We start from the raw sequence: 14,572 nt of genomic DNA, 5'->3' as shown, positions 1-14,572 counted from the left end.
GGCTAAAAACAATCACACGATAACGCTAGCTAGCTAGCTAGCTGTTTGTTGCCAGGGAAACATAAACAAAGACCGTAGAGAAAGCGAGACACCCGACTCCCTCATTTTATTTGTTATAGTTGCGGGTGGGAAGAGACGATTGGATTAAATATCGCTGCTTGTTAATTAAAGCATGGTTTTTGCATGCAGTTTAAAGTTGATTGCATTCGGAATCAGACTGCCTCCATGGTGTGACGAAGGTGCCCTGCTCTGTCAGACGGCGAAGTCGGTTCAAAACAAAAAAAAGTAACATTAATTGTGTAGTAATTAGTAGGATTCGGTGTTTTCCATGTGTGACACTTTATCTGCTTTCCCAAGTTCTTAGATTACTGTTTGATTTTGAAGATCATTGATGTCATGATTTGACCTCGTATTTTTCTGAGTTCCCAGGTGTGTTGAACGCACCAATATGCCACGATTTTGCCATCTCAGACAAAATCTCCACGTCGTGGGCAAATTCAGGTCGTACGTAAACGATTGTTGGAAGTCTTGGCTGGTTCAGTGTGACAGAGTCTAAGTCTGCTGATTAAGTACCACTACGTGCGGTCGTAGGTCCTGTCTACGTTCTGCCAGTGTCAGACATTTTGAGCCTTAATTGTGTCGTGTGCCTGAAAATGTCCAATCAATTTACAAGAATCTGTCTTATATTTGTATCTAATCTATATATTGTGTGCATGCGCACTTTGTCAACAACAATACATACATGATTGAATGTTTTTATTTTCATTTTTTTCCCCAGGTGGAGTGGTTTCAGTCCCATAATGTTTATTCCAGGTGGAGTGGTTTCAGTCCCATAATGTTTATTCCAGTTGGAGTGGTTTCAGTCCCATAATGTTTATTCCAGGTGGAGTGGTTTCAGTCCCATAATGTTTATTCCGGGTGGAGTGGTTTCAGTCCCATAATGTTTATTCCAGTTGGAGTGGTTTCAGTCCCATAATGTTGTTTATTCCAGGTGGAGTGGTTTCAGTCCCATAATGTTGTTTATTCCAGGTGGAATGGTTTCAGTCCCACAATGTTGTTTATTCCAAGTGGAGTGGTTTCAGTCCCATAATGTTGTTTATTCCAGGTGGAATGGTTTCAGTCCCATAATGTTGTTTATTCCAGGTGGAGTGGTTTCAGTCCCATAATGTTTATTCCAGGTGGAGTGGTTTCAGTCTCATAATGTTGTTTATTCCAGGTGGAGTGGTTTCAGTCCCATAATGTTGTTTATTCCAGGTGGAGTGGTTTCAGTCTCATAATGTTGTTTATTCCAGGTGGAGTGGTTTCAGTCCCATAATGTTGTTTATTCCAGGTGGAGTGGTTTCAGTCCCATAATGTTTATTCCAGGTGGAGTGGTTTCAGTCTCATAATGTTGTTTATTCCAGGTGGAGTGGTTTCAGTCCCATAATGTTGTTTATTCCAGGTGGAGTGGTTTCAGTCTCATAATGTTGTTTATTCCAGGTGGAGTGGTTTCAGTCCCATAATGTTGTTTATTCCAGGTGGAGTGGTTTCAGTCCCATAATGTTGTTTATTCCAGGTGGAATGGTTTCAGTCCCATAATGTTGTTTTATTCCAGGTGGAATGGTTTCAGTCTCATAATGTTGTTTATTCCAGGTGGAGTGGTTTCAGTCCCATAATGTTGTTTATTCCAGGTGGAGTGGTTTCAGTCCCATAATGTTGTTTATTCCAGGTGGAGTGGTTTCAGTCCCATAATGTTGTTTATTCCAGGTGGAATGGTTTCAGTCCCATAATGTTGTTTATTCCAGGTGGAATGGTTTCAGTCCCATAATGTTGTTTATTCCAGGTGGAGTGGTTTCAGTCCCATAATGTTGTTTATTCCAGGTGGAGTGGTTTCAGTCCCATAATGTTGTTTATTCCAGGTGGAGTGGTTTCAGTACCATAATGTTGTTTATTCCAGGTGGAGTGGTTTCAGTCCTATAATGTTGTTTTATTCCAGGTGGAATGGTTTCAGTCTCATAATGTTGTTTATTCCAGACAGGAGTCTTATCAGGACACCCAGCTGTCTTGACCGATGACAGAATACTTGATATAGACGAGATTGTGGCGTAATTATTTTGGGATTACTTCATGGGGCAAAAATAACTGAGCATTTTCTAAATTCTAACTGACCCCCTGCAACTGGACAATGACATTTTATGAGATTCCTGTTTCCTCTAATTGAGGATGAAGACGGTATCGGCAAGTTTTGGTCGAAAATCTTCCGTGTTACACCAAATGGTACCTAACCGGTAACTCTCAGTATAATGGATACCACCTTCTTTGGGTTAAATCACATTATCTGGTGTTATAATCTATAGCTAAGTCTGTGAGGGGGTCTTGGGGGAAAAAAGGAACTATGATTAAGTGAATGGATCACACACTAATTCAATCAAAAGTGCAAGATGGACATTGTGATGTGTAGAATATCATGTGTAAGGAAGAATGTTGTAAATGTTTAGTGAGTGGACCATGATCATTTCAACGTGTTTTTGCATGATTAATATGCTGTTAATCTGATGATGTATTTCTCATGTCTACATCTGTTTATGTATGTGCTTGAAAAATAATTACCATTTTGAAATTTATGTTTTGTATATTTAAACATTTGTCTTTCTAAAACATTACAATTGACCCGATTTGATAACGTTGTGATGTGGAACTACAAGTCCCATCTGCCATTAGTCTAGTTTAGTAATGCTGCTGGTCGACCAAGCATGTTCACTCTGTTGGGACTACAAGTCCCATCTGCCATTAGTCTAGTTTAGTAATGCTGCTGGTCGACCAAGCATGTTCACTCTGTTGGGACTACAAGTCCCATCTGCCATTAGTCTAGTTTAGTAATGCTGCTGGTCGACCAAGCATGTTCACTCTGTTGGAACTACAAGTCCCATCTGCCATTAGTCTAGTTTAGTAATGCTGCTGGTCGACCAAGCATGTTCACTCTGTTGGGACTACAAGTCCCATCTGCCATTAGTCTAGTTTAGTAATGCTGCTGGTCGACCAAGCATGTTCACTCTGTTGGGACTACAAGTCCCATCTGCCATTAGTCTAGTTTAGTAATGCTGCTGGTCGACCAAGCATGTTCACTCTGTTGGGACTACAAGTTCCATCTGCCATTAGTCTAGTTTAGTAATGCTGCTGGTCGACCAAGCATGTTCACTCTGTTGGGACTACAAGTCCCATCTGCCATTAGTCTAGTTTAGTAATGCTGCTGGGCGACCAAGCATGTTCACTCTGTTGGGACTACAAGTCCCATCTGCCATTAGTCTAGTTTAGTAATGCTGCTGGTCGACCAAGCATGTTCACTCTGTTGGGACTACAAGTCCCATCTGCCATTAGTCTAGTTTAGTAATGCTGCTGGTCGACCAAGCATGTTCACTCTGTTGGGACTACAAGTTCCATCTGCCATTAGTCTAGTTGAGTAATGCTGCTGGTCGACCAAGCATGTTCACTCTGTTGGGACTACAAGTCCCATCTGCCATTAGTCTAGTTTAGTAATGCTGCTGGTCGACCAAGCATGTTCACTCTGTTGGGACTACAAGTCCCATCTGCCATTAGTCTAGTTTAGTAATGCTGCTGGTCGACCAAGCATGTTCACTCTGTTGGGACTACAAGTCCCATCTGCCATTAGTCTAGTTTAGTAATGCTGCTGGTCGACCAAGCATGTTCACTCTGTTGGGACTACAAGTCCCATCTGCCATTAGTCTAGTTTAGTAATGCTGCTGGTCGACCAAGCATGTTCACTCTGTTGGGACTACAAGTCCCATCTGCCATTAGTCTAGTTTAGTAATGCTGCTGGGCGACCAAGCATGTTCACTCTGTTGGTGTGTTGACGTGAATTCCCCTCGCAGTTCCCGGGAGCAGCGCACAGGTAAAGAAATATTCGTCATAAACATTGTTCATTGATATAAACTGGGAAATATAATTTATAATTGTATAACATGTCCAACAACAACGTGTGTAAGTTAGCAAGGTACGATATTTGAAGCACACAACTATCTAATTTAGTGACCGCAGAACGACGTTACATAACTTCTTGTTTGGTAACATCCATGTGCCAGCTAGCTCATGTCCATTCATGTAAGTTAGCAGTAACTTTTGTATATAGCTTTGCATGCAAGTTACCCGTAACTTAGTTATTGCCTGTTACAAATTGCAAGACATGTCAACACTGTTAATTGAAAAATGTGAAAGTTAAGCTTCCAAGTTAGTTAGCTAACTAACGTTACATCACAGATACATTGACTTTGGTTACATAGTTGATCTGCCCATAGTGCGTGTAGAGACTGATTCCTGTCCTCTATTTGGTCCCCTTGTCCTTCTCTATCTGGCCCCCCTTGTTGTTCTCTATCTGTCCCCGTCTCTCTCGATCTGTTCCGTCTCTGCCCCTGTCTCTCTCTCTCTCTCTCTCTCTCTCTGTCCCACTGTGTCTCCTTTCTCTCTCCTACCCCTGTCTCTCTCTCTCTGTCTCACTGTCTCCTTTCCCTCTCCTACCCCTGTCTCTCTCTCTGTCCCACTGTCTCCTTTCCCTCTCCTACCCTTGTCTCTCTCTCTGTCCCACTGTGTCTCCTTTCCCTCTCCTACCCCTGTCTCTCTCTCTGTCCCGCTGTCTCCTTTCCCTCTCCTACCCCTGTCTCTCTCTCTGTCCCGCTGTCTCCTTTCCCTCTCCTACCCCTGTCTCTCTCTGTCCCGCTGTCTCCTGTCCCTCTCCTACCCCTGTCTCTCTCTCTGTCCCACTGTGTCTCCTTTCCCTCTCCTACCCCTGTCTCTCTCTCTGTCCCGCTGTCTCCTTTCCCTCTCCTACCCCTGTCTCTCTCTGTCCCGCTGTCTCCTGTCCCTCTTCTACCCCTGTCTCTCTCTCTGTCCCACTGTGTCTCCTTTCCCTCTCCTACCCCTGTCTCTCTCTCTGTCCCGCTGTCTCCTTTCCCTCTCCTACCCCTGTCTCTCTCTGTCCCGCTGTCTCCTTTCCCTCTCCTACCCCTGTCTCTCTCTCTGTCCCGCTGTCTCCTTTCCCTCTCCTACCCCTGTCTCTCTCTATCTACTGTCCCGCTGTGTCCCCTGTCTCTCTCTCTGTCCCGCTGTCTCCTGTCCCTCTTCTACCCCTGTCTCTCTCTCTGTCCCACTGTGTCTCCTTTCCCTCTCCTACCCCTGTCTCTCTCTCTGTCCCGCTGTGTCTCCTTTCTCTCTCCTACCCCTGTCTCTCTCTCTGTCCCACTGTGTCTCCTTTCCCTCTCCTACCCCTGTCTCTCTCTCTGTCCCACTGTGTCTCCTTTCCCTCTCCTACCCCTGTCTTTCTCTCTCTGTCCCGCTGTGTCTCCTGTCCCTCTCCTACCCCTGTCTTTCTCTCTCTGTCCCGCTGTGTCTCCTTTCCCTCTCCTACCCCTTTCTCTATCTACTGTCCCTCTCTATTTGTCTATCTCTTCTTCAGAACCACACCACCACCATGCCTGAGGGTCCAGAGTTACACTTGGCCAGTCTGTTTGTCAACAGGATGTGTGGGGGAGTGGTCTTCACTGGCCCAGTACAAAAATCAGAGGTCAGTAAGAACCCTGAGGTCTCCTTCTCCTGCCCGGCCTACACCATCATCGCCACCTCCAGAGGCAAGGAGGTCCGCCTCACTCTAACCCCCCAGAAGAGTGACTCTGCTCAGGGGAGATGCAGGCGGTAGGTAACCGAGAAGTTAAGAGGCGGAATAGTCGCCACAAGGTTACTGTTTTTTTTGTGGTGGTGGACCAAAAATATGAAGTTACTTTGAAAGATGGAGAATTAAATACCATTCTATTATATTGTCAGGGGGAAGAAAGGTCAGGTCAACCAGGTCCAGACCATGGACATCGTCTTCCGTTTCGGAATGTCTGGATTCTTCCGTTTCACCACGGAGGCGGAGCTTCCTAAACATTCCCACCTGCGGTTCTACACCAATGAGAAGCCCTGTAGGGTTCTGAGCTTTGTGGACACACGCCGCTTTGGCAGCTGGCAACCCAACGGGACCTGGCAACTCAACCGAGGGCCCTGTATCATGTTTGAGTACCTGAGCTACAGGTAGCCATTGTTCAAACTCCAGAACCTAATAGGAGATGAAATGGATCAGCATTACACAGTGGGGTTAGATCCTATTAGAACAGGGGTATAGTGCCAAACATCAACATTAAAACTGTCTTCTCTAAATCACCTCTTGTTTGTTGTCTACAAATCCTCCCACCATCAGTTCAGATGGTAAGCCAAGGTTTCAGGGTTCAGATGGTACATTTTGTAGTGGGTGTGACTATATGACCACTGTTCTACATTGCCGTACGTCGTTTCTGTTCCAGGGAGAATGTCCTTTCCCACCTGTCCGACAGAGCGTTCGACCGGCCCATCTGTGAGGTTCTGTTGAACCAGAAGTACTTTAACGGCATTGGCAACTACCTGAGAGCTGAGATCCTCTTTAGGTGACCCACAGCCCCAACATCTATGTTAAGCCTGATTTAGACTATGACATTGTTTTACTATTAGAACCATGTGTTGTCGGCTATTGTGAGTCAAAAACTAAACTACCAACACCATTGTTGTACAAGCACATTTTCCAGCTATGACATTTCTTTCCTTCCCTGATGAATTGAAATTCCCTAGAATTCTTCATTCTCATCTTGCGAGAAATAGACCTTCTTCTGATACAATGAGCGTTAATTGAGTTACTCTTTGTTCTTTTAGATTAAACATCCCTCCTTTTGTGAAGGCTCGGACGGTTCTGGAAGGACTTCAAACACATCTGTCTGACGAGGACCGGAAGTCAGTTGTTAAAGTGGAGGTCACAGACACAGAAGTCAAAGAGGAGGTCACCAACACCGAGGTCAAAGAGGAGGTCACCGACAGAGAAGTGAGAGGGCAGGCCAGTGCCATTGCATTACATTTAAGGGATTACAAAAACCGGTAACTGTAATCCGTTACCAGCAAAAATATTGTAATCAGATTAGATACTTTTGAAAAACTAGATGATTACTTTTAAATTCAGAAAGGATGTTTGCGAGAGAAAAAATACCGGACACTTCTCTGTTTTCTCAATGACATTCAAATCAGCATTGAAAAAAAGCACAAGTTTCACCTGAGCGAGTCTGACCACCAATCAGAGACCCCTATGATGTCAGAGACCCCTATGATGTCAGAGACCCCTATGATGTCAGAGACCCCTATGATGTCAGAGACCCCTATGATGACCCATCAAATGTGTTTGATGGCTTGTGGGGAAAGAGCAGGAACAGGCTTTTGTAGGTTGCAGTACAAGCTATGTCTTCCAATGGTGCGACTGCTGTCGGCATCCTAAGATTATCCAACTTCAATAAACGCTTGGAGGTAAAGGATGACAGCAGAGGTGTCGTCTACGGCGATACGGATATCACTTATTATTGATATCTACATAGCACATTGATGTGAATCACACTGCTGCTCTCTCATTTAGCTATTTGCGCCTTACGGATTGTGGATGGCTGTTCACAAATCAAAATGTGTATTTGAACCCAATGATGGTTGAAATCAAGAAGTTTAACCTGCCTATCAACCAATGGCCAGCCACATGTGTAACAGCTTCATAGTGCAGATCCCAGCCTGTGGAATAAACGTGGGGCTTTTAATTCATGCTGATAAAATACATCAATAGGCAATCTGTGTTTGCTTCATCCATTTTTGGACTTGTAAATTATATATATTCATGTAAAGATAATTGAATAGTATTATTATTATTATTATGTAGTAGAAAGTGATGAAGCCTACATAACCAACCCATAAAGTAAACTTCAACATCCATATATGGCCAGCTATGTAAACCTTAACATGGATTTATCCTGCAATAGATGTGGTTCAATTGGTAACATGCATTGTTGTCTACTTCTAATGCCTCTTGAGGGGAAAGTAATCTAAAAGTAACTGAATGTAATCAGATTAACATTTGGTTTACCCAAACTCAGTAATGTACTTTACTGTATAGCTGATAGCATGCTGCTCCGCGGTTTAGCTGATAGCATGTTGCTCCGCGGTTTAGCTGATAGCATGCTGCTCCGCGGTTTAGCTGATAGCATGCTGCTCCGCGGTTTAGCTGATAGCATGCTGCTCCGCGGTTTAGCTGATAGCATGCTGCTCCGCGGTTTAGCTGATAGCATGCTGCTCCGCGGTTTAGCTGATAGCATGCTGCTCCGCGGTTTAGCTGATAGCATGCTGCTCCGCGGTTTAGCTGATAGCATGCTTCTCCGCGGTATAGCTGATAGCATGATGCTCTGCGGTAGTCTTTCTGTTATTCATATATCCACTAACTACTGTTTCCTGTGTTGATCAGATCTCAGACAGAGCTGCTGTGAAGGAGGATGAGAGTGAGACTCCAGACCTGCTCCGTCTCTGTCACACAGTACCTCTGGAGGTCATCAAGTTAGGTACAATGATATACGCAGTTTTCCCATTAACTATCAAGTTGTGTACAGTATGGCTCTGCTGTTGGGTGCAGTGTCACTGCTGACTGTGTTAACTGAACTGGAACAATCTCTCATAAAAATGACCCTAATTGGCTTGTTAAACCTACCTATTACAAGTCTCAATTTCCTGACAGACACACGAGTCATTTTACGTGACCACCAACCATGTAACGTTATGAATCAACAGCTCTTGGACAAAGGAAAGAGATTGGTAATGTAATAGTCATAGTGACCTCAAGTTTACCGTCATTTTGTTTTTTTGTTTCCTGTTCAGTTTCCTTTTTTTTAAACCTGATTTACTGTAATTCTGTTTTTTTTGCTGCCATGGCATATTAACACATCATAAGCCACCCCCCACCAAACATTTTTTGGGGGGGGGAAGAAGGTCCTTTTAAGAAGTCACCAGTGCTGACCGCCACGGCTAATAACATTTAGAGGAAACACTGGTGCTCCCTCTGCCTGATGACCTTTATTAGGTGGTAAAGCTCACGCTTCCTCGCTGTTTTTGTAGGTTGTTTAATGTTGGTTCGTGATATGAAATCTATTGTTGGAATACAATACAATTAAAGAACAAAGAAGGCCCTCACACTATTTAAAGCCCCCCAATTCACAGCTTTGTTGACAACGTTTCAATCCGAAACGGATATTCGTCAGGTCAAACACACTGAGTGTTCACATTCCAAAATATACACATTTCACCTCACATGACCACATGGTGGGTTCAAAAACAATGTGTATCTATAATAATTTGATATCAATGAGATGGGCAGGTGTAGTAGTTACAGTTATATAAACTCAGCAAAAACATCCCTTTTTTCAGGACCCTGTCTTTCAAAGATAATTCGTAAAAATCAAAATAACTTCAGATCTTCATTGTAGTGGGTTTAAACACTGTTTCCCCATGCTGCTTGTACAATGAACCATAAACAATTAATGAACATGCACCTGTGGAATGGTCGTTAAGACACTAACAGCTTACAGACGGTAGGCAATTAAGGTCACAGTTATGAAAACTTAGGGCACTAAAGAGGCCTGTCTACTGACTCTGAAAAACACCAAAAGAAAGATGTCCAGGGTCCCTGCTCATCTGCATGAACGTGCTTTAGGCATGCTGCAAGGAGGACTGCAGATGTGGCCAGGGCAATAAATTGCAATGTCCGTACTGTGAGATGCCTGCTACAGGGAGACAGGACGGACAGCTGATTGTCCTCGCAGTGGCAGACCACATGGAACAGCACCTGCACAGGATCGGTACATCGCACCTGCAGGACAGGTACAGGACAGGTACAGGACAACAACTGCCTGATTTATACCAGGAACGCACAATCCCTCCATCAGTGCTCAGACTGTCCGCAATAGGCTGAGAGAGGCTGGACTGAGGGCTTGTAGACCTGTTGTAAGGCAGGTCCTCACCTGACATCACCGGCAACAACGTCACCTATGGCACAAACCCACCATCGCTGGACCAGACAGGACTGGCAAAAAGTGCTCTTCACTGACGAGTTGCGGTTTTGTCTCACCAGGGTCGATGGTCAGATTCGCGTTTATCGTCGAAGGAATGAGCGTTACACCGAGGCCTGTACTCTGGAGCGGGATCGATTTGGAGGTGGCGGGTCCGTCATTGTTTGGGGTGGTGTGTCACAGCATCGTCGGACTGAGCCTGTTGTCTGGGAAGACATCCTGCTCTCTCATGTGGTACCCTTCCTGCCGGCTTATCCTGACATGACCCTCCAGCATAACAATGTTAGGCACATTGTTCTGTGCATGATTTCCTGCAAGGTGGGAATGTCAGTGTTCTGCCATGGCCAGCGAAGAGCCCGGATCTCAATCCCATTGAGCACGTCTGAGACCATAGATCGGCGGGTGAGGGCTAGGGCCATTCCCCCCAGAAATGTCCGGGAACTTGCAGGTGCCTTGGTGGACGAGTGGGGTAACATCTCACAGCAAGAACTGGCAAATCTGGTGCAGTTCATGAGGAGGAGATGCACTGCAGTACTTAATGCAGCTGGTGGCCACACCAGATACTGACTGTTACTTTTGAGTTTGACCCCCCCTTTGTTCAGGGACACATTATTCCATTTCTGTTAGTCACATGTCTGTGGAACGTGTTCAGTTTCTCAATTTGTTGAATCTTATGTTCATACAAATATTTGCACATGTTAAGTTTGCTGAAAATAAATGGAGTTGACAATGAGAGGACGATTCTTTTTTTGCTCAGTTTATTTACAAAATGACCAAGTAGGAATGTGACCACTTAGTTAGTTTGTTTGACCTGACAGAGATCAGTTTCAGGTGGAAACATCAAGAGAGCTGTGAATTGGGAGCTTTAACAGCGAGGGCCTTGTTCTACACTGGTATTCTTCATTCGCCCAGCACCTACAGTATGTTTTTAACAGTGAGGGCCTTCTTGTTCTATACTGGTATTCTTCATTAGCCCAGCACCTACAGTATGTTTTTAACAGTGAGGGCCTTCTTGTTCTATACTGGTATTCTTCATTAGCCCAGCACCTACAGTATGTTTTTAACAGTGAGGGCCTTCTTGTTCTATACTGGTATTCTTCATTAGCCCAGCACCTACAGTATGTTTTTAACAGTGAGGGCCTTCTTGTTCTATACTGGTATTCTTCATTAGCCCAGCACCTACAGTATGTTTTTAACAGTGAGGGCCTTCTTGTTCTATACTGGTATTCTTCATTAGCCCAGCACCTACAGTATGTTTTTAACAGTGAGGGCCTTGTTCTATACTGGTATTCTTCATTAGCCCAGCACCTACAGTATGTTTTTAACAGTGAGGGCCTTCTTGTTCTATACTGGTATTCTTCATTAGCCCAGCACCTACAGTATGTTTTTAACAGTGAGGGCCTTCTTGTTCTATACTGGTATTCTTCATTAGCCCAGCACCTACAGTATGTTTTTAACAGTGAGGGCCTTCTTGTTCTATACTGGTATTCTTCATTAGCCCAGCACCTACAGTATGTTTTTAAAGGATGTGCGTATGACCACAAACCTGTTCTATAGAATACAATGTTTCAGAGCCTTGCTCATTTCCTGTCTTTTATAATAGAACCATTCAGGCTACTGTTCTGGTTTCTGGTTCTATTTCTAGGATTCCTTCCCTGTATGACTGTTATGAGGTGGGTAAGGTTACGACCCAGAGAACAAGGCTGTGTTTTATTAGTGGTTACGACCCAGAGAACAAGGCTGTTTTATTAGTGGTTACGACCCAGAGAACAAGGCTGTGTTTTATTAGTGGTTACGACCCAGAGAACAAGGCTGATTTATTAGTGGTTACGACCCAGAGAACAAGGCTGTTTTATTAGTGGTTACGACCCAGAGAACAAGGCTATTTTATTAGTGGTTACGACCCAGAGAACAAGGCTATGTTTTATTAGTGGTTACGACCCAGAGAACAAGGCTATGTTTTATTAGTGGTTACGACCCAGAGAACAAGGCTATGTTTTATTAGTGGTTACGACCCAGAGAACAAGGCTGTTTTATTAGTGGTTACGACCCAGAGAACAAGGCTGTTTTATTAGTGGTTACGACCCAGAGAACAAGGCTGATTTATTAGTGGTTACGACCCAGAGAATAAGGCTGTTTTATTAGTGGTTACGACCCAGAGAACAAGGCTGTTTTATTAGTGGTTACGACCCAGAGAACAAGGCTGTTTTATTAGTGGTTACGACCCAGAGAACAAGGCTGTTTTATTAGTGGTTACGACCCAGAGAACAAGGCTATGTTTTATTCATATGTATTGTGTTATTAGGTGGTAAAGGTTACGACCCAGAGAAAATGGACTACACTGACTTCAAATCGTGGCTCCAGTGTTACTGTGTGGAGGGGATGAAGTCTGTAAGAGATCACAACGGCAGAACTATGTGGTTCAAGGTGAGCACACACACACACACACACACACACACACACACACACACACACACACACACACACACAACACACCTTTCAGACATGTGATGTGATTGTTTTGTCTGGTTTCAGGGAGATCCAGGTCCCATGGCTCCTAAAGGTGAGGCACTAGCAGAGCCTAAAACAGAAGAGAACCCTTCCACAATCCAACAGTCTCTTACTCTAGTTAGTGGTTAACAAGGCCAGTCCTAAGAAACTGACTGGCGGTATAGAGGCATCAGTAATACCAGTTTAACTTGTTATGGCTGCAATCCCACTATCGGGATAAGTGTCATCAGCAACCGCTGAATAGCATAGCGCTACATACAATAAATATTACTATACATTTTTATATTCATGAAATCACAAGTGCAATATAGGAAAACACAGCTTAGCCTTTTGTTAATCCACCTGTCGTGTCAGATTTTGAAATTATGCTTTACAGCGAAAGCAATCCAAGCGTTTGTGTAAGTTTATCGATCGCATGATAAAACATTAAGTACTATTAGTATCAGGTAGCTAGGTCACGACAATCAGAAAAGCAATCAAATTCATCTTTTACCTTTGATGAACTTCGGATGTTTTCACTCACGAGACTCCCAGTTACACAACAAATGTTCCTTTTGTTCCATAAAGATTATTTTTATATCCAAAATACCTCTGTTTGTTTGTTGCGTTATGTTTAGAAATCCACAGGAAAGAGCGGTCACGACAACTCAGACGAAAATCCCAAATAATATCCATAATGTCCACAGAAACATGTCAAACGTTTTTTATAATCAATCCTCAGGTTGTTTTTAAAATATATAATCGATAATATATCAACTGCAAATATCTTTCACAGTAGGAGAGGGAAAAGCAATAGCTGTCCAAACTCTGTTGCGCAAGCAAAACTCATGTGACCACTTGACGCGATGTTATCGTTCTGGCTCATTTTTCAAAATAAAAGCCTGAAACTTTGTCTGAAGACTAATGCCTTGAGGAAGCGATAGGAAAAGGAATCTGGTTCATATCCCTTTAAATGGAGCAAAGTGAGGCTATGGAACATGGAGTTTTCAAAATAGAAGCCACTTCCTGTTTTGATTTTCCTCAGGGTTTCGCCTGCAATATCAGTTCTGTTATACTCACAGACAATATTTTGACAGTTTTGGAAACTTTAGAGAGTTTTCTATCCAATACTACTAATAATATGCATACATTAGTGACTGAGGAGCCGTTTACAATGGCCACCTTTTCATCCAAGCTACTCAATACTGCCCCTGCAGCCATAAAAAGTTACATTCATTGGGTTGATCTCCTCTTCTCATCCGCTAGATGCCAAAACAAAGATGATAGTGAAGAAAGAAGATGACCATGATTATAAAGGGGGAAAAAAGGTGAGTTGGGATTGTTTCCCCAGCTACTCTAACTGTACAGTCAAAACATGAGCACGCCTCCCATTCTCATCCCTCATCAGGTAAAGAAGGCCCGCTCTGAGAGCCCGATGAAGCCAAAATACATCAAGGAAACGGAAGTCCCTCAGAGACGGGCAGGAAGGAGGAAGTAAACATGACCTCAGCAGAAGAGCACCGTTAGAGTCCAGTGAGATGAGAGGCTTTTTGATAATTTGTCTTTCAACTTTGCCTGCATCATGTGATTTGTCATGATTTATGAATCCTCTGTGTTCCAGCCCCACAGACGTGGAGTGGGACCAGAAACCGTGCCAGACAGTAGAAGAATATTGTCCCTTTTCATGCAGGAAACCAAAAAAATATATTTTTTGCTTTCAATCCAGAAGCTGCTAGGTAGAACAAGCAAGTAGCTGTCGGAACAGAGCTATTACTGAACGGGGCCATTTAAAATACAACTGTCTATGATATGTGTTCTGCAAAGAGAAATCCCCTTTTTGTACCATGTAATAAACAACGTTTGATATCATTTTGGTCTGCTTGCTGTTTTAAAATATATAAATCCTTCATTTATTGACTTATTTCAACAACATCCACAAAACTCAATTTGAAATATGAATGAAAAAAATGCATGGGGTCCCGTTGTAAATTACATGCAGCTTAAAGCCTTTTATAAACACATTAAATTTGCTGTCACTGTCGTGCTTTATAAAGGGTTCTTAAATGTGGCATAACTGACAAACCTGTGCTCCGTTAAGGATTAATAGCCTTTCATGCATTTGGTACAGCATTGCAACGGCAGGATATTGGGTTTAATTCCCG

General features: G+C 43.5%; 1 protein-coding gene across 1 annotated transcript; it reads left to right on the top strand.

The window, feature by feature from the left end:
* Positions 1 to 58: 58 nt before the first annotated feature.
* On the top strand, positions 59 to 14,279 carry neil1 (nei-like DNA glycosylase 1). The gene is made up of 11 exons (XM_020492169.2): positions 59 to 3,889; positions 5,447 to 5,682; positions 5,812 to 6,060; positions 6,330 to 6,449; positions 6,712 to 6,877; positions 8,327 to 8,420; positions 12,226 to 12,347; positions 12,456 to 12,483; positions 13,677 to 13,738; positions 13,819 to 13,943; positions 14,032 to 14,279. The coding sequence occupies exons 2-10, from the start codon at positions 5,462 to 5,464 to the stop codon at positions 13,906 to 13,908; spliced, it is 1,152 nt and encodes a 383-aa protein (XP_020347758.1). The 5' UTR covers positions 59 to 3,889; positions 5,447 to 5,461; the 3' UTR covers positions 13,909 to 13,943; positions 14,032 to 14,279.
* Positions 14,280 to 14,572: the final 293 nt, after the last annotated feature.

Source organism: Oncorhynchus kisutch, linkage group LG10, assembly GCF_002021735.2.
Source record: "Oncorhynchus kisutch isolate 150728-3 linkage group LG10, Okis_V2, whole genome shotgun sequence".
In the NCBI taxonomy this organism is placed as follows: Eukaryota; Metazoa; Chordata; class Actinopteri; order Salmoniformes; family Salmonidae; genus Oncorhynchus; species Oncorhynchus kisutch.
This window is presented reverse-complemented; position numbering and strand designations above follow the sequence as displayed.

Coding starts and splice junctions, on each gene's coding strand:
- neil1 (XM_020492169.2), top strand. CDS start 5,462: ATGCCTGAGGGTCCAGAGTTACACTTGGCCAGTCTGTTTGTCAACAGG. Junction 8,421..12,225: donor TCTGGAGGTCATCAAGTTAG/GTACAATGATAT, acceptor TTGTGTTATTAG/GTGGTAAAGGTTACGACCCA. Junction 13,739..13,818: donor ATTATAAAGGGGGAAAAAAG/GTGAGTTGGGAT, acceptor ATCCCTCATCAG/GTAAAGAAGGCCCGCTCTGA.